The 20,021-nt window shown below is 39.0% G+C and overlaps 1 protein-coding gene across 1 annotated transcript in view; it reads right to left on the reverse strand.

The window, feature by feature from the left end:
- Nucleotides 1–20,021, reverse strand: part of Cht (choline transporter) — a 26,279-nt gene continuing 6,258 nt past the window's right edge. Inside the window, exons 3-7 of the mRNA XM_076434323.1 lie at nucleotides 16,186–16,541; nucleotides 13,885–14,189; nucleotides 12,656–12,935; nucleotides 11,228–11,445; nucleotides 1–10,725 (exon numbers count right to left, since the gene is read on the reverse strand). Coding sequence (XP_076290438.1) covers nucleotides 10,018–10,725; nucleotides 11,228–11,445; nucleotides 12,656–12,935; nucleotides 13,885–14,189; nucleotides 16,186–16,459 — 1,785 coding nt within the window. The 5' untranslated portion in view covers nucleotides 16,460–16,541 and the 3' untranslated portion in view covers nucleotides 1–10,017. The remainder of the gene's footprint in view (nucleotides 10,726–11,227; nucleotides 11,446–12,655; nucleotides 12,936–13,884; nucleotides 14,190–16,185; nucleotides 16,542–20,021) is intronic.

Genomic DNA, 20,021 nt, shown 5'->3' on the forward strand with positions numbered 1-20,021 from the left:
TTTGGTTTTTACACGCCGTTTATTTTTAACATTTACAATCAACATCGCGTTCAGTTTCTCAATTATACACGTATAGTTTATGTCGTATGATACAATACAGCGGTAACGCTTTCGTAGTACATATACATGAATATACTCTTAGTTAGGGATTGAAGTCGGTTCCTTCTGTCTTTACACATAATAATACTCTACGAATAGGTAGGCATCCCAGGCTCGCGAGATAGGACGAAGGTTACAACAACATTAGGTTCGAGTTTCAAAGCAGGCGAGTAAGTCGCGTGGAACATTATCGTTCCTGTAACACTGGAATTTCATCGGAGAATCCTCAAACCAGCTCGATTGAACCTTTTTTACGTTCGGCGTTCGGGCAGCCCATCGTTCGTACATATTTTTCGCGCGCCATATTTCGGTTTATTCATTTATTTATTTATTTATTTATTTTTTCGTTTCTCTTATTAACGCGAGAACAAGAGAAATTAGAAGGACACCGACGCACACAGTCCGGCAAATTGTGTCCCTCTAACTTTTCTTCATCGACTTCTCGTCGATTCTCTCTTTTACGAGGGGGGTATATATAGCACGTATATATATGTACATGTTTTTTTAACGTTTTCTTGTTACTTAGCTGGTTGGTTTCTTTACTGTTTTATCTTACAGACTAGAATACCTAGAATATGTTAGAGCACGTTTCATGATATGTATAGGTTCCTCGTTACATCGTTGATTACAATGCAAATTGATATGTATGTCACCCTGGCTGTTTTATGATTAAAATTATGTTGCTACTCTGTTTCGTTTTTTTTTTTTTTCATTTTTCTTTATCTCTTTGGTACGCCTCTATGTAACAGCTTTCGTTTGCTCTAGTTTGTTCACTTCATTTGTTACACGTACATATATGGATTCGTGTGAGTGGTGTACATTAACACATTCAGGATAGCAGGTCGATCTATTGGACACTCAACGCCGTCGATATTTCCTAGAGTTACGATTTAAATGGATTGCTTTTTATTGTTGTATCACCCCATCACGCAGACGCGTAACGTTATTCGACGAAACAAAGGAAAATTCACGATCACCGGTGGGTGATTTCGTCTGCGAGATGCCATTTTTTCTTCGATTTAGATCAGAGTCGCCAGATCAAGACTTCTGTGTCCCCGCTCTACCTTCCCCTTCTACGTAGCTACTCCCCTGTCACTCTTGCGCATGCGTCCGGTACTGGCAGAGTGGGGGCAACTTCTTCCCCTCATCTGGCGACTCTGGATCGGGCTACTAGTGAGTGATGTTTCTTATTTCAACGCTTCCATCGATTATTGCAAGAAGTCCACTAATAAATCATCTTACCTACTCTAATACTACATTCGTCTCGCAACAGAATGGCCATTAGTAAATTTCTTCTTCCTTAATTATAATAGGACGACCACCAGCGGGCCGTATTGTTCATATTCACTAAACATTATAACGATCGCAACACGGTTGCCTCTGGTGGATTATATATCTAGAACTTTCATGTTTTCTTTGTTACGATAGGATGACCCAACGACAAGTCGTATTGTGTATTGAATTTTATTAATCACCATGATCCACCAACGAATCATGTCATCTGTATAGTCGTGTAATGCGATCACAAGATAAATCACACTGTCCTGAATGTGTTAAAGAAACTATATCGATCATCAAACTAAACACACAGTCAACGTTTTACCTGCGTCAGCCTGTCAATGTAAAGGTCTCCTTTTCCGCAATTCTCGCGTGAACACTTGAACCCTACTAGAAATATGGAGAATTCTTTGGAATTTGTTGCGTCAGCATTAACGACTTCCGAAACTGGAAATGATCGCACATCCAGTGCTACTTCTTTCCGTTGCCTTTCCGTTTCCTTACGATCATTATTTCATTTTCTAAATACCAAGAATTCATTTCGCTAAACAAGCATTGCCGTTAATTGCAAGACACGAAAGCTACATAAACATTTATTTCTTTTATTGATAATCACTAGACTGCGGATTTTATGCATTTATGACTAAAATGAGTAGGTGTAATTTAAAATAACAAAAATATTTGAAAAATTTATACTTCAACCTATTAAATATGCTAGGGAAGAAAGTAAATTTCTATTTCACTCCAGTTTGTTGCAATTCAGGTAAGAAATTTTTATTTTGCATAAAGATCCGCAGTCTAATAATCACATTTGAATTCTTTAAATGTCTTCTATTTCATTTAAATGCATAAAATCCACAGTCTGGTCGTGTTAGTGAGAAAAATAATGTTTTTATGGGCACTAAAGAATGCAATGTTTTTGCAGAACTTTTTCTCGAAAATCATCGTACGATCCCGTTTTTTTTTCGCGTGAATGAACCGATAGACATTTCTCTCGATCTAGCAAGATCAAGCAACAAGCTTGAAACCGATTAGATCCAACGAACCCGGAATCCTTAATGCCACTATCTCTTGACTAATTGTTCGTTCGATCCGCAATCTTCCAACAGTGTAATTTCGGTCGCTGACAAAGAAACAGTTTACGGTCGTCTAATTCAGTTTCTCGTCGTAAAAGGGAGATAGTCTGCTATAAAGTGGCCTTGCTGGGAATTGTAATAACAGTAATTGTTGTTCCTGTTCGTTGTCTACAGTCTTCCAGGCTCAATATCCGAGTGAAAGTCCTACTATCCGTCAGTGAGACGAAAATACGTGGAAGATGCATCTGTATGCATCTGTGTGCACCTGGTGCACCTTCTCTGGTCTCTGTCAACCGTCTAGACAAGTCATATCACCTTCGCTACGCGAAGCGTTCGCTGACAAGCGACACGTACACTGTTACATTATTACTCACTAACACGCCACTTCCGGAATGATCAGCCTTCGTTTCATGATCATATTGTATTAATGACTGCGGATCTTTATGCGAAATCAAAATCTCATGAACCAATCAGAAAAAGAAACAGGAACTGTACGAACATTTAGTTCTTCTTTTAATCGTTCCAAAAATTTACAAATCATGTCTGCAAAGTGTCGTAATTAGTACAATTTTTTCCAGAACAATTGTGATTCGAAAGAAATGAAAGAGGAAAAGTTTTCTGCAAGCAATATAATGGTGTCTGTAATTATTTTTTATCTGCATTATTATTTTAGAAATGAAGGTAATCTTGTAGCAATTTAATGGTTCCTGTAATTGTTTTATCTGCATCATTTTGTTGGAAATTAATATTTCAAACAACCCTAACAGAAGCTGCCAGAAATGTAATTAGGAAATGTGAACATTTACTGTGGTCTCGTCACTAAAGAATACTTGTAACCTAAAATATTATTATTGTTTACCCAGGTCTGACGTGCATAACATCCGCAGTCCATTAATGACTAATTTCAATTGTCAATTTCAATTAATTTCAAATTTTATAATATTGTTACTGCACCAGCAACAGAACAATTTAGTAATTATTCAAATCTATGAGCTGTTATTATAACTTTAACATCGTTCCTAATTTTCCATTGGTACCATAGACTTTCTTAATGGTTTTTTGAATGGACATTTTCCAAATTTGTAAAGCTAGTAAAAGTGTATGGTCTGAAACACCGCGAGTTCTCTTACAATTTTATTTTTCAAGATGATATTCGGGGTATTTAAAAAACGATGTAGTTAATTTAATATATCACGTTTTTCGTACTATCAGTAAATACGATTCTCTCGTATCTCTTCGTGAAATCAGCTGACACACACGTTCGCAAAGTGCGAAACTATTAGCTTCATTAATAAAATTGTTACAAATTATTCACTGTTCCACGAAACAGAAGATCACCTCCGACCGACAGGCTGATCGATCGACGTTCATTTCAACAGTCATTCACTCAATATGGCAGCACTTCCGTTCACTCAGAGTTGGGCAACTTTCGTTCCAAATAATTGTTAACCTTCCAGCGCTGGGCATGACGAGTTAACTCGTCATATTCGTATTTGTTCTTACCATTCAGAAACTCTTAATTCAATGAGAATTGTTAATTGTGTCACAGGATCCATATTGGTACGAACTATATTGTATTTACGTTAGTCGTGGTAAAATTTTAGTTAAATCAATTTTACTCATCTTTCGTTATGACATTGTAGTCAATAATTCAAGTCATTCATAATTCATAATTCAGTTCAAAGGTCAAACTAGGCCTGGGCAACGATTCCTCCCCCTACTCCTTGAATCCTACTCTCCAAACTCCTGTGGAATGTAGGAGGAGGTTGGGGAGATTAGGAGCTCGGTATAAGTGGGGGAGCCGGTACACTGGTAGTAGGAGACGTAGGAGTCGTGAAGCGGCAGGGAGAAATAAGTTGCCCGGGTAAAACAATGTCAAATAAATATACAGTAGGACCTCGATTAACCGGCTTAATCGAGAGACAAACAGCCCTGATAAATTAAGGCCCGATGGATAATCGAGACCCGATAGAATTAAAATGTACATTATATCCGAAAATGAATTTTTTATTTTTGAAAATTTATTTCCCTTCATAATGTAACATTATACATAATTAAACGCATATTTGTTTATAATCGGGATCCGGTGAATCGAGCATTAAAATGTACATTATATTCGAAAATGAACTTTTATTTTTGAAGATTTATTTCCCTTCATAATATAACCATACTTAAACGCATATTCGTTTATAGTCGGGATCCGGTTCATCGAGGTCCTACTGTACTTGATTTATCCCAAAAGAGGAAATATAGATTTATGCTTAAAATATCATTTTACTTATTCGTTAAAAACAGTTTCTCACAATTGCGTTACCTTCTGTAACAGTTCGACGATTAAAAAAAGAGATAGATTTATAAAATAGTTAATCTTCCACATTTTTATTTTTCATTTAATTCCATCTTTCACTCAAAGCATAAACTTTATACACGTAAATTGAATAAAAAGTTTATTTGGAGAGTGCCCAACTCTGCGTTCATTCAATGATAAATACTTTATTATCGATTAGTGTTTTGGCGAGGTAAACGGTAACGATAACGGAAAATTCAGTTTTCATAATCTTTTTACAGTAAAGAAGAAGAAACTCTTATCAACAATTTCCCCGTTAACGAAAAACAGACGGATCGCTACAATTCTGCATCATCGTTGAGTATCCCACGAATACTCTACTTAACGAAGACGGTAGAAAATGGCTCGCGCCTGATCATGCTCGCCTATTAAACATTTTCGTTGAGAAAACACTGTGAAATTTGGGCACACGCAGAGTAGGAACTACTCGTACTTAATAAGTAAATAAGCACTAAATTTCACCTTGTTTTCAGCTGAAAGAAAAATAGGATAAGCAATTGCGACGAGCAATGACGCTACTATAATAAGCATTAACGTGCGAGTAATCCGGCTACGCTCAAACAATATAACAAATGAATCCATTAAATCAACAATAACGGCGATTCATATTCTGTTTAACAGTCTACAGCATTTTTTTAGTCTTCTTGTGTGTTGGTATAATGTGTACATTAGATACATATATGTCTTGAGATATTCTGATGCTAAATCTCATTCGTCTCGTTTCAATGTCAGTATTTCCGATTATATTACACACTGTATATATATATATATATATGTATATATACTATATAATAAACACAACGAATCTGTGCGACGATCGATCCGTTTAACAATTAGCATCGCCCACTTTTGCTGATTTTTGGTAGAAAACTAGAACATTCGAGGTTACGCTTTTCATATGAAAAATATGGCTGAAGGTGTTACTAACAAATTTCCATTTGTTTACACGGTCAGTACCGAGGGTATCAAAATGTCTAAAACTAAGTAGATGCGCATTTTCATCGAACAGAATAACAAATTAATCATTTGATTAAAATTTAATAATTAATTTTCATCAAAGGGGTGATTCAGAAATTTCGTTCAGAAAGTTCAGATAATTTCAATTGCAACTCGAATATAAATGAATACTGATAACAAATGATCAAGTTCAATAATACACAGACGTATGCATATATGCACTATTGAATCAAATATAACCCTCGCTTTATTATACGGATAAAGATTAAAAAACCGAAAATAACTGAGAAGATTGAACGGTTGAAGTAGAATTCAGAATTATTATTTTTTCTGTGTAACAACATATTATTTATACAGAAACTATATATTATAGTTTTTAATACATTGATCGATATGGCATCTTATTGTCTTGAAAGAAGTGTTAAGCTATTTATGCCAATTACATTAGGAGATATACTATTGTTATTCACGTTGGTAAAAAATTCGACAACATGAATACGATATTAAATGAATTGATTAAATTTACATCTTTTTAGTAGGAAATAATAAACTGGTTCGATTTGTTTATTAACTACGTGACTCTTCTACAAATGAAATCTGGATTGTAACCATTTTGTCTGAAATATTTTTCGGCATATCTTCAACTCTGAAGAATTGATAAATGCTGATCAGTTCGATTTGAGGTATACTGGTGACGTCGTTCATAAAAAAACGATCATCTGGTGTGTGTACACTGCTATAATTTCTATTTTATAGTTTTTCGAAAAACCCCAGTACACTACGTAAAGACTCCGTCCGTCCGCAATGATAAACAACAACCGTTAGATAAACAATAGGATATTTATAAATGTTCTACTTTAATATCAAACATCATCAAAAGCAACGAGCTAGAGTTGACTGATATTCTTCGTAAGTTCCCGTACGTATCTTTTAACGACTCAAGAATCGCATACGAAAGTCTTACTCAGCCTTTGCACTAACAAATTAAAAAATCGCCTTCGAACTTTCTCATAATTCTATTATTCGAAGAATAAGAATCTGCTTTTACAATTTTTTCACTCGTATGACCCGAGTTCTTTGACTTATTCGAATTTCAATGAGTAACAAGAAAAAATTGTAAAAAGGAAACATGACCTTCAAATAAATGCAATTAACCCTCCTGTGCGTAGGTGCAGTGCAGAACCCCGGTGCACTACATTTCGTCTACATTTGTCGCCAAAAGAATTGATTCAAACTATCGGTTAAATGAAAACGAAAGAATAACAATGCGTCGACGTGTTAAAAAATTGTTCGTTATTTCACCCACCTACTTTCTTTATTTTCTTAACATCCAATTTCTAAATAATTCTTTTGAACTTTCGTGTGCGAGTCGAAAAAGTCCTGAGCACATTTCTACTACGAGCGACTGCGAAACGGGCTAGTCAGTAACATCTACCGTCTCCTCGTTTCCATAGTAAAAACATATCTAGATATATCGTCTACATACCCAGTCGGTCTAAGCGAGGGAAGAACAATCGAGTACAAAAGCTTCTTGACTTACTCTGTACTGTTTTTTTTTTCTTTTCTTTTTTTTTTCTTCATATTTTTCAACTTTTATTTCCCCTAGCAATAATTGTCTTGTGAGTGGCGAGGAACGTGGAAGAAGACTAACAAACGATAACGTGATCCTAATTCGTCGCGTTCTAGTAACTCCACACACGCAAAACCTCTTGTCAGCTTCGCATTATTACTAGGACAAATTCCACCGAATGAATCCCTGCCATAAAATTACCGGATCGGATTCGATAAGTATTCTTCACGCCCAGGGAATTTCTGCTAGTAATAATACCAACTGGCGAGGTTCTTTGTACATTTCCCTAAAAGATTCCATCTTGGCAGCCGCTCGTCTTGATTGAGTTTCTAATTTCTAATTCGATCGATCGAGAAACACTCGCCTGACGAAATTAGAAATTAGAAATTGGGTGAAACGATCAGTTATCGATCGATATTCCCTATATCTCTGAACGGATTGGTCGTGCAAGACGTTACTCCTCACAAGCAGTTTGATAAACTCTAAATATATGTAATATAGTCATATATAATTATATATATACAGGGTGAACCACGAATCGTGATCAGTAGAGATTACTCTGTTAATAGCAGTCCGATCGAAAATGTTTTTATCAGATACAGCATGGATTGAAGGGAGCTTCCACGTGATTATAGCAAGTTTTTTTTTTAATCTTATAATACTTATCGAACTCGTCTTGAAATCCTCTAACAAGATAGGTGAATCATGTAAATCATGAAAAAAAGGAGTTAACAAAAAATTTGCTATAATCACGTGAAAGCTCTCTCGAAACCATGCTATATCCGATACAAAGATTTTCGGTCGGACTGCTAATAACAGAATGATCTCTACTGATCACGATTCGTGGTTCACCCTGTATGTATGTACGAACAGATATATAATTATATATAAATATAATTATTTTATATATATATATTTCTCAAAAAGGAAATTACTAGGCCTAATTGGCGGTACAGGTAGGGACCACCTCACCAGACTCTCCGAGAAGCTCCGATCAAGTATGTCACCTGCATCTCGCAGTTCCTTGCAAGTTCATTCGTTCTCGATTGTCCGTGCTCGATCTATTCCTTTCGTTATTAACAAGCTTCGAGTACGAATGAACCAACTCAGACAGGTACAGGTTGCTGTTAGAGTCGCGAGTATAAACGCGGCCACGAGAAAGATTCGTATTTAATGGAACTCGAGATTGAATCGCGTCGGAGCTTCGCGGACATAGGTGAGGCGAAAGAAAAAGTTCGGGGGCTAAATGAAATGAAAAAACGGTTGGGCCATAATAATTTTCGAAAATTAGTCGAACGATGTAAAAACGCTTGATATGCTTCTGGCTTATCAGACGGCTTTTTTGATTCGTCAGGTTTCAATTAACGTGGGTATCTAACTCTGGACCAGAGTCTCCAGATCAAAAAGGAACTCCCACCCCTTATCCGATGATTCTTATCCGAATCAAGCCTGGGCAACTTGCGGCTCGTGCGTCGCAGACTTCTCCCCCTCCTCCTGGTTCCTGGAGGTTGGGGAGAAGTCACGTGAGGGAAAGCACGGTAGGGGTAATATGATATAGTTGGTAGTGGGGGAACCGGTACACGGGAGTCGTGAAGCGACAGCGGAAAAGAAGTGGCCCGGGCCCAAATCACGTGACAACTTGGATTCATCCTTAACACGTTCCGTGCCAAGCCCTTTTTTATGGCCTGAATTTCACGTTTAATGTATACCGGTGGTACACGTGACACGGAACGTGTTAATACATGCGATCGATAGCAATTTCTTCAAGACAAGGGATTGTGGGACAAGTTCCAATCAGATTTGTGTTAAGTCAGAGAATCAAATATATTAAACTATTATTATCAAATCTGAATATAAACTAGCCTGTATATTGAATTATTTCAAAAAATCTCTATATCACAGATATATTCCAATTAAAGAATTAACGAGAAGGTACTGCCCGTATTCACGCGTTTCATGGTAGACATATTGATAAATAATATCAACGAACATCAGTACTTATATGTTGGATGCGTTGGTCCTATCCCCTAAGTCGTATGCAGTCAACCCTTTCGTTCGTATGTGCTTTCGTACGAGAAAGTCTGTCGCGATTATTCATTTTTAAAACAATTGAAACCGCGGATCGTTACATGAATGCCGAGTACAGTCGATAGCCTGAGGCACACAGGCCTTTGCAGTTTTAATAGACGTTCGACTGTAGTTCTTAGGACTGAGAGGGTTCAACTAAGTCTGGTGTTGTTGCTAGTTAGCCTATCCCTGTCTTATCAAAAAGCCTGCTGATAAAAGCGATGCATTACCAAGCCACCGACGATATCCTCTAAATCAGGCTCGGGGCAACTGGTTGCTCAGGAGCTGCTCGTTATCCCCACTCCGTGCTCCGACTCGCACGAGAAGAGAATACGAGCCTTAGATACTAGCAACAGTAGTAATTTACTAGGCGAGTTCGTATTCCCCTCGCACGAGCCTCGTAAGCAATCAGTTGACCAGGCCTGCTCTAAACGTTTGCTTTTCTATAAAGGATACCTGGCCACTCGGTGAAGTAACGAAAAGAGAGGGGTATCGCGTGGAAAAAGAAAAAGAGAAATGAAAGAGTGAACCACTCACCAACGAAAACTTGATACTGGAACAAAATGCAAACCCGCACCGCCGCGCTTATTGTTGGTCACAGCATCCGATCACGGAACCAGGGATTAGAACGCGGTACTAGATTGCGGTTGCCTAGGCGCGTTGGCTCCGTGAGGGGCGAGGTGTCCTCCACCACCACCTCCGCCAACAACGCCGTCCGTCATCCCTGCGACCTTGTATCCCGGCTCCATGTCGTAGTCCGGCTCGAGCGCTGGATTCACTCGTCCGTTCGATTCATCCTTGCTACCATAAAGCCTGCCAACCCCAGCAGCTAAGACAGACATTTGCTCGCCCTCTGCTGGATCCGGCCCGACTCTCTCGACGTCTTCAGGTATGTTGACGACACACCTGAAGACATCGTAACCGGGCGCCAATCTACCAGTCAGGAAGGCCACCTGCGTGCCGTACGACACACCGATCAGAGTCACCAGAGACATCATCATCGCCATCGTTCTGAAGGGGAATCCCTGCGTTTGCGTCTCCTCGTCGTAGCCCGGATAATGGATCAACGCGGGTAGACCCATCAACGGCTCGCCTCCGCTGATCCTCACTACGAAGGCTATTATATAGGCAGACAGGCTGCCGTACGTGTTACAGTAATCTTTAAAATGGACCACCATCAACAGTTGGGGGAAGAGGATCACGTAGACCAGATCCGAGCACATTGACCAGAGGCCGTAGATCGACGGAATCGTTAACGCCATCACTGTGCTTAGGACACCGACTACGCCTATGCCCACGCGCATCACCCAGATGATCTCCATTTCCGACGCCTGTTTGGGAAAATGGTTGTAGAGAGGAAGGAGAACCAAGCGCACGCGGGAGGATCGAGTAATTGGCGTATGATGTCGAAGAGATGTTTTTCACGATGTTTTTTCGGCTGAGAAACATCGACTTCACGAGAGTTTGTGTGATGAGTTCGAACAAAGTAGACTGAACGCGAATTCAAACGCGAGACGAATCGGAACGGGTCCAACCTGGGACCGATGCTACTTCGTACAATGTCGTTCTTCCGGTTCTTTCGTTCTCCATCAGCAATTTGTGTGTCTAGTTTGTAAGATATGTAATCTGAACTGATTTGGCACAATTGGAAACAATGACGTTCGAAAGTCTACTTTCTTTTGCGTTTGATTGGAAGCGATGATAATAATGTTTCGGGCTTACGTGTCTAGTTTCGTTTGATGGTTATGATGAACGTGATGATGGTGGTGACGATGGTAATAGTGATGATGATGATGAAGCCGATTTAGAGGAAATCGTCGAAGATGAACTTACCCTCTGACGGAAGATTAATTTATACACGTTTCTGGCGAACATGGAGCTAGCTGAGAGGATGCTACTGTCTGCCGAAGACATTACTGCTGCCGATACTGCGCCTAATCCGAAAAACGAAACGAAGTCTGGAGTCAAGTATTGCAATACCAATGGTAGAATCATGCTGGTCTCCCTCTCGGTGAGCGGATAGGGACCGGTGTATCTTGTCTCGTTCCAAGCTGTAACAATTTAATCATTCGCAACATCGTTAAAAAAGTAATTATTACTCCTAAAACATTTGCATTGCACTAAGCAAAGGCCGGTTTATTATACTCCCATTATCTATCGCAGTGGTCGGGAAACTCTCTCCCACGTGTTTAAAATAAATCTATTTTATTTTAACTTAATATATAGAATTTCAATATACAATTTTCAATCAATCAGTGTGTTATATCTAAATTCAAATAAAGTGCAATTTCTACTCTATTTTTATCAATACATAAGATTATTATAAAAACAGGGTTCTTGTAAAGAAATTTAGCTCTCAATCTACATCGTTGTACTGCTGATATTTGGCTCTTTCGACTAACGAGTTTGCGGACCACTGATCTATGGGACACAGTAGAACTTCGAATATCCGAACCGACGGTGACAAAAGAATGGTTTCTCTGTCCGAAAAACTGAAAGTACAGAAGACACTGATACACGACGTCATTAATTCCGGCGTGTCTGCTGTACTGCGTGTTAGTGGACGAGTCGCATTATCACCCTCACCCTCGCGCCTAGAACGCCATATGGCAAAATCCCACGCTATTGTACACGCTGTGGGATATCAAAGCACCCTTCGTCCACACACCCTTCCGTTACAACACCGACCCGCTTAGCCCTGGAACCTTGTAAATACCAGCAGTTCTCTCTCTTTCTCTCTCCCTCTCTCTGTTCGTCTGCAACAGCAGCAAATGTCAAGTAGCCTTCGAATGTGAAGCGGAGGGGGTTGAAGAGCAAACCGTATCTAATTCGATCCCCTTTAGCTTCAGGTACCCATGAAACATGGGTATTTTAGGTTTTCCCCCTCAAGCACGAGAAGTGACGCTTAGTTTCTATTCTACGACACATGGTATACAACGTGCCGCGACTAAACACGGCCGTACACATATTTTTCTGAACTATAATAACGCGAACAATGTCTTTCATGTAACACGAGTGATAGGGGATCTATATTCGGCGAGGATATTTTTTCCGGAAGTTCTCAAGACTATCAACTATGTAACTATGTAATCTTTCCTATTTCATCGTGTAGCAGCCGCGCCGCTAACTGGTTCGCATGAACGAGGTTCTACCGTGCTATAATTCTTTTTAACCAACAGTAGCCGGGGTTACAATACAAACATTTAGAGAGGACGTGCGAAAATGAACAACGGAATTGTTAATGTTGCAAATTTCACTCACGGGTCGCTTTGGCAATGGCTCCGATCAGCACAGGCGGGATAGCCATGAGGATGCAGCCTCCGGCAGCCACATAGCTCAACAGCTGAGCTCTCCCCGCCGTTTTCGATGACAAGACCCGTTGGAAATACACTTGCCACGGAATTCCACCAAACACCAACAACAAACCATTGTCAAAGTAAGACCAGTACTGTTTTGGGTCTACTTCACCGATCCAATCCACATCCATGGAACTAAGGGGTTCTACCACTGGATTCGACCACGCAAATGGAATGCACATCCACTGTAACGAAACCATAACACTGTGTTTTTGAAAGGTCATCTTAAGATCGGTTTCACCTTTCTCAATGGGACTATACCTAGGCTTCTTATTCCATCGTGTTTTAGCTGACCTTCGAATTACCTTGAAGAAAGAAATATCGAAGAAATCAAGGGAAAGGAACCTGTTTCATTGCAATGAGATGACACGTCCGAAATACTAAATATTAACATGACATATGTTCATGTTAGAATGTAAATGTAAGAGAAACATGAAAAATATCATCGTATCAAAGCCAACAGGTTAAGGCCAATAGTAATGTCTCCCTCGATTTACTCGATATTTTTACATTCAAGGACGTCTTCTAAGGTCACGGCATATCAGCGTCAGCTACAACACCGTGGGATAAACAATATAGGTACTGCACCATTAGAAAAAGTCTAGGTGACCTCCATCTATTTTCGCAGAAACATATTTTCAATCTTTTTTATTGTAATTGTACTTTCTGAAAATTTAATTGAATTACAGAAAAAACCAGCGAACTATTTATTACAGTTAAAACGAGGCATCAGGCGAATAACATTAATTTTTTACTCGACTTATTTTTTCATGTAGATTCACCTTCTTGCGGATTGTACCACCGGTTACACGACACCCACAACAGTTTTTCAAATATTTCTGGTACTTGAAAACTTCATTTCGAGAAAACTGCGTTAAAATTTTCACACAAAATTGTTTATTCTTCGATTGTGAACTCTCCATTTTGGGATCTATTAATTTATTTTAATGTTTTTATGGTGGTGGATATACTTTTTAATTCTGTTTGTGTGGTGCAACGTACAAAAAGTTTGAGAACCCCTTCGGAATATGCAATTTTTGAAAAATTGAATTTTTGTACCCCATCAATGGTGTGTAGCCTCCTAATAAGAAATAACACGTATGATACAGAATGGTACCAAGTGTTGTGACTTACCAGTCCAATGAAGATGCAAAAAAGTTGAATAACATCAGTATAAGCAACAGAATAAAGACCTCCGAAGAGAGTGTACAAAACTGCAATACAGGCGCTCAAAATGACCGAGGCACCCTGCTCCATGTCGACGATGACTGCTATTGTGGCGCCTAGAGCTGCCAAAATACCCGCGGCCCAGAACACTTCACCACAGAGGGCAGGAAGAAAGAGAAGACCCCCCATACGTTCACCAAACGCATCCTGAAGAGGATCCAACATCGTGATATACCCTTGCTCTCGCATTTTGTTCGCAAAAAATATGCCACCTGCAAGAAGCATAAGCAGAAAACAATACTTATTATTATTTGTGTACTAAAGTACTTCTAACGATCGAATAAGTTATTTATTGTGCTTTTATGTAATTCCAATTGCATCATTTGTCAGAGATCTATTATATATGTGACAACTTCTTCCCCGCTGTCGCTTCACGATCCCCACTACCAGTGTACCGGTTCCCCCACTACCAACTATTTCATATTGCCCCTACCGTGCTTTGCCTCCCCAACCTCCTCCTCCACTGCACAGGAGTTTGGTGGGGAGGACCCGCTGCCGCTTCACGACTTCTGAGCAAATATTACCACGTTTTTATTAGCTCGCTTTCTTGTTTGTTTGTCTGTTTGTTCGGTGGCAAATTTTGTAATTGATTTTAAACTAACTTCCTGATGAGCTAGAGACTTGAAATCGGTTATTTTCTTGTCGATTAAAAATCGTCAAATAAGAATTTCACTAAAAGAATTTATATTTTTTCCTCCCACTAATATTAGTTACGAAACGAGAAGAGAGTGTAAACATATAGAAGTAAAAAAGGATGGTGAAGAGGATAGTAAATAGAAAGAACAAATTAGAGGATGGAAAGAGAAAGTGGACAAGAGAGCAAAAGGGTTTGGAAGCAATTAGGGAGATGGAAAGAGGAACTGAAAAGACTTGGAAAATATGAGTGTGAAAGCAGTTAGACAAGTGGGTAAGCAGGAGTAGGAAAGTTGAAAGGAGATAGACTTGAAATTGTTCAAGAAAAACAAATAGATGACGAAATATAAAATACGAATAAGTGGTAACAATCTTGTGGAAGAAGAAGGGACCAATAGCAATTAAACTATTTAGTGAAATTTAAGTTAGTATTTAAATAGTATTATGTATCAATGACCTAGCTTACGATGACCTTGAAATGATCTTGAGGTGACCTTGAACTGAGTAATCATTACGAGAATGTATCGCCACAATATTTAATCTGGTTCTTTACTATTCTGTAACGAATGTACTTGTTGTCAAAAATCTTTTTTACGTCATAGCTTCCACAATAGATTTCCATAAAATCCTTTCGTTTCTTTTTAACGTATGTTGTGACGTTTGTATATCGTGAAATTATTTATTGATTTATAAATTATTGACTTTAGATTTAAAATAATTCAAAAGCTTGGATAGCTTTTATCTAATAATTGAAAATTTCTTATTTAGTTTATAGAATACACGACATACAGTAGCATATGTATGTATTACGATGATCATTCAGAAACTACATCCTCATAGTTTCAACGAGAAGTTACACACTTGTTTATTCTTCTTCAAGGCGATAGAATCTTAAGCAGTCCTAAAAGTTATTCTATGTTGGAGTATTGATTCCCCACGTGGTTTACTATATGTACATGCATATATGTTATAGGCTGTGTACTACATGTACTACATGTATATGTACGGTTTGTTGCGTTGGGACAGCTTGTGTACATTTTCTATTAGCAACGAATATAAAACAGTAAATATTTCTGCAGACTCTATATGCAGTAATTCTCATGAGTAACTCTTGGGAGAATCGATTTTAAATGAAACGCAAATAGTTTTGTTGTCCGCTGATAGTCTAAGCTAGGCCTGGACAACTGGACCTCACTAAATGTATTTATATATACACTCTTGCTCAAAAGTATGTGGACAACACGTTTAATTTTTATATGAATCTTTGATCAGTTTTATTCAATTTTATGCAGTCCTGTGTACACAGTTAATAATAATTCATTAGATACCTCACCAATCATCATTATTATTGTCTTGAGAAGACAGCAAACCACGACAAATTAAATTGTACAATTTAATTGTTGTCCACATACTTTTAAGCGGGCGTGTATTATTGAAGGCCGTATCCTCGGAGTCACGCGAGGCAAAGTACGGTACACTGGTAGTGGGAGTGGTAAAGCGACGGGGAAGTTGTTGCCCGGGTCCGGTCTAAGCTCGTAATTTGTTGATTGTTGATTGTCATAATTGCCAACTTACCAAAAACGAGACTGAGGGCATATCCGAAAGGAGCTTGGCACCAAACAAGTCCATGTGTGTAGATCGCTTCAGCTGTACCGTTAATGTAACCACCACCGACCCATGTCGCCGTCATCGTAAATATTCCGACGAACAATCCAATCGAGCGACCCGCTAGCATGACTTCCTCCTCGGAGTCGTTTCCAGCCTCTTTCTTCCTGGCCGCCCATATTCCTACGCCCAAGATCAGCGCGTAGAACAGAGCGATTGAGATAACACCAGCGATATTTATCATCTTCGGTGAGTACGGGTCCACTTGCGTGAACTCGAACTGTCGAAGGTTTGGCGATCGATCTGATTTCGAGAAGTTGGGATACCTGGAAGCAAACGTGACAATCGGCTCGTTAATGGAAACTCACATATTTTCTTCTAAATCAAACTTATTAATCACATCAAGTACATATCATTGTAATCGTGATATCTAAAAAGGATTATGAGTTTGTGTCGAGTACAAATGAAATTTTTTATTAGATTGTCCTCTATACAGGGTGCCCATGCAACTGTAGCAGGCTGTATCTCCTAAACGGTTGGAAATAGAGTTATAGATCACAGTTACATGATATCGGAACGTGCATAATATAGAAATAACTTTATGCACTTTTGTGCATCGATGTATCAGAAATATCCAACAGCCCGCCCCCCCCCCAATGTTTTTGATGCAGTTTTTTGTACTGTTTTCTGAATTATTTATCAGCAAGTGTTGTGATTAGTTTAAAAGGTATTATTTTAACATCTAATAGTAGAGTTCCTGACTTTTTAAGGTTCAATCACATCTTCTGTAAACCCAAAGGACAGGCAAATATATAAGAAAATAAGACATATTGTTATATTATGTAGAAAGTGAGTGAAGAAAATTAATTGTACATGTACAGAACATAGAAAAGTATAAACACACTCCATAAAACATAGTGTAAGAATGTGGCGTGTTGTATGTGTGTATGTATAAAGCCTTACAGAAATGCTTATACGACGTACAATGACCTACGACCGAAGCTCATTCATGGCCTTGAAGGGCAACTATGGTGGAAAGTGATTTACGTCGAGCATCCATTTACTTGTATGCATACTGTTGATACACACAACCGTTCAACATAATGGCCTTGGGAGTCTGTGCACGTTCTGAAGAGTTTCCATTTCTTTCAGCATAAAAACCTGCTGCATCATTATATTTGCCACAAATGAAACCCCTAACAACTTTCACTGCTTTCGCATAACACACTGCGAGACGACGCGTTGGACACATTTAGTATACCGCGAAGTAATACTTACAGCGATGAGCATTGTTTGTTCAGATTCATACAAGAACTCACAAGAGTGCTGTTACTAAAAACATGAAGAAAAGAGTCTAAATGCCCAGTGTCATTGTACCCGTGTTAAAAAATAAGTAAAACAACATTTAATTTTCGAATAAAACCAAAACTCCGCACCTCCTAACATTATGTACAAAGTTGCTATCAGCAACCAATTCTGTTCCAGACCACGAGAGCTTGGTAAGGATGTATTTTTTTCAATTTCTAGTGAAACTGAGATGCAATTCCTTCGCCAAAGAAATGGTACGATAAGTTGTAGTCTGTTAATAAATACACATTAGAGGAAGAGAAGATAGGAAAAATATTGTATAGTTTCCGCATACAAAATCCTCTTCTTGGGCTTGCGATTAATATCTATCACTATCTGTAAATTACATCGCGCTCTCTTCTACTTTATTAACAATGCGGTCGCACGCCTGAGCTTAACGCGTGCAATTAACTGTAAATTCTATGTTCCTACCCAGAAGCATTTAAATCGCCCGGTTGAGTTTACCCTCTAATCCCATTAGTGCCGCCTCGCCCCATAGAGCACCAGCCCTTGCGTAAGGGACACATACCAGCGCAGAAAAAGTAGTGTAACGCTTGTAAATCGAACAACCGAGCGTTCAAGGTCCCTCTATTCGATGCACCGAGAATGCTGAACAATGTAAACAAATTATAGACAATTTTTACATCTATGACACGTGATCATCTTAGATTATTTTATTATTAATAAACTGATCAAACAGGATGTATATCTATCTCTCTATCCTAATAAATTGTTTATTTGTTCCCTGTCTCGATCAATTTTATATCCGTTCTTTATCGGAATAAATCTTTTATCTGTTTTCGGGAGTCTTCAGCTCAGTGTCGTCAGACGAGGAGAGGGAGCAGGAATTGAGGGGAAAAGTTACCCTCCCTCTCTGCCAGTACCGGACGCGTCACGTGACCGGGCCGCGGCGGAAGCGTGGGGAGTAGCGTCGTGGAAGGGAAAGGTAGAGTGGGGAGACAGGTCTTGTATAAATGTGCTTAACCCTTCGAGTGCTGTGCCGGAGTCATTTTTGACTAGCAACATCCAAAAATTGTCATTTAAGTACTCAATTTGTGGCAATTAAACTAACTGAATAGCTAGTTTTATTGAAGAAATCGGTCTAACGCGTCTACACGAGACATCACATCAAAAGTAAATTTTTTAAAATTATTAATTAGAGCTGTGAACGGTCCTAAGCATTGCCAATTATGTAGCTATAAAAATCGTCCGTTGTCCGAGGGTTAAATAAAGAAGTCAATTGTGTCTATGAAAGCGTTTTTATAATTTCCACAATTGTGAAATTGAGAGCCGGTCAACAAAGTTAGTGAAGTTGATGAGCATAGTGTTGATGGCGCGACAACCTCATTGCGACCAGAGAGAACAATATTTATTAATTAAAATGCTGATGAAACATTTTCTATTTAGACATTGTATGGAGTTCTATTCATTCGTGCACTGGCTTTATATCTTGTGAATATTTTTTGACGTTTCACACATTCTGTCGATTAAATTCGCGCATTTGATTTTATACTGTAGGACTGTACGTCAATCTCGGTATAGATAATCTGCCACGGACTAGTGGAACACAAAAGTGGTTGTAACTTTGAAACAAGGTCAAATTGAGACACGTTTGTACGAACTTTTCACGCCGCGTTTGTGTCCCCCCCATTAAGATGCAGCACAGTTCGTGCTTTAACCGTTGACATGGGTGTGGAACCCCTTCCACTCACAAGCATCCACGAACACGTCCGCGTTCTCGAAGCAAAGACCAAATCACGCAAACAACGTGAAACACGAAAGTTGCGCGCGGCCTGAACTGAAAATGTAAAGTATGAGAAGCGATTTTTATTTTTAAGTGGCGTTAGCGTACCCTCAGATTTCTATCGTTAGCATACAATGAAAATATAATTCCTGAATAATACTGGATTGTTTGTTAATGTTACTGCTCGAGACTAACATCGAAAAAATGGGAACGGGAGTTTTCCATTCATTAGAGACGTTCTTTACTGTCTCCGTGTGTGTGGATCTAATAAGGATTCCTTGGCCGTGAAGCATATCAAGGATTAGAGTAATGCATTTTTTATAAATTCTCCCGCCTGCTCCGGCAGAGATATTGGATTGTTCCGGATAACTTTGAAAAAATGTCGCGACCTAAATCCCTCGAAGAAGTGGGATATCTAGAACAGGCCCGGGCAACTTCTTCCCCGCTGTCGCTTCACCACTCCCACTACCAGTGTACCGGTTCCCCCACCATCAACTATTTTCTCCACTATCCTCTGCGAGGATACGGCCTCCTATTATATGGTTAGTGGAGAAGACCCAGGAGTAGGGAGAGCAGTGTCGCCAGAAACAACCAAAACAGGTTGTTTCTTCCTCTCCTCCTTTGCCCCTTCCACTATCCCATTCCAGCACCATGAGCACACTTCAACGACTACCAATAAGACCGTAGATAAACAAAAATAACGATGACCTTGAAA

This window comes from Lasioglossum baleicum, chromosome 12 (assembly GCF_051020765.1).
Source record: "Lasioglossum baleicum chromosome 12, iyLasBale1, whole genome shotgun sequence".
NCBI classification, from domain to species: domain Eukaryota; kingdom Metazoa; phylum Arthropoda; class Insecta; order Hymenoptera; family Halictidae; genus Lasioglossum; species Lasioglossum baleicum.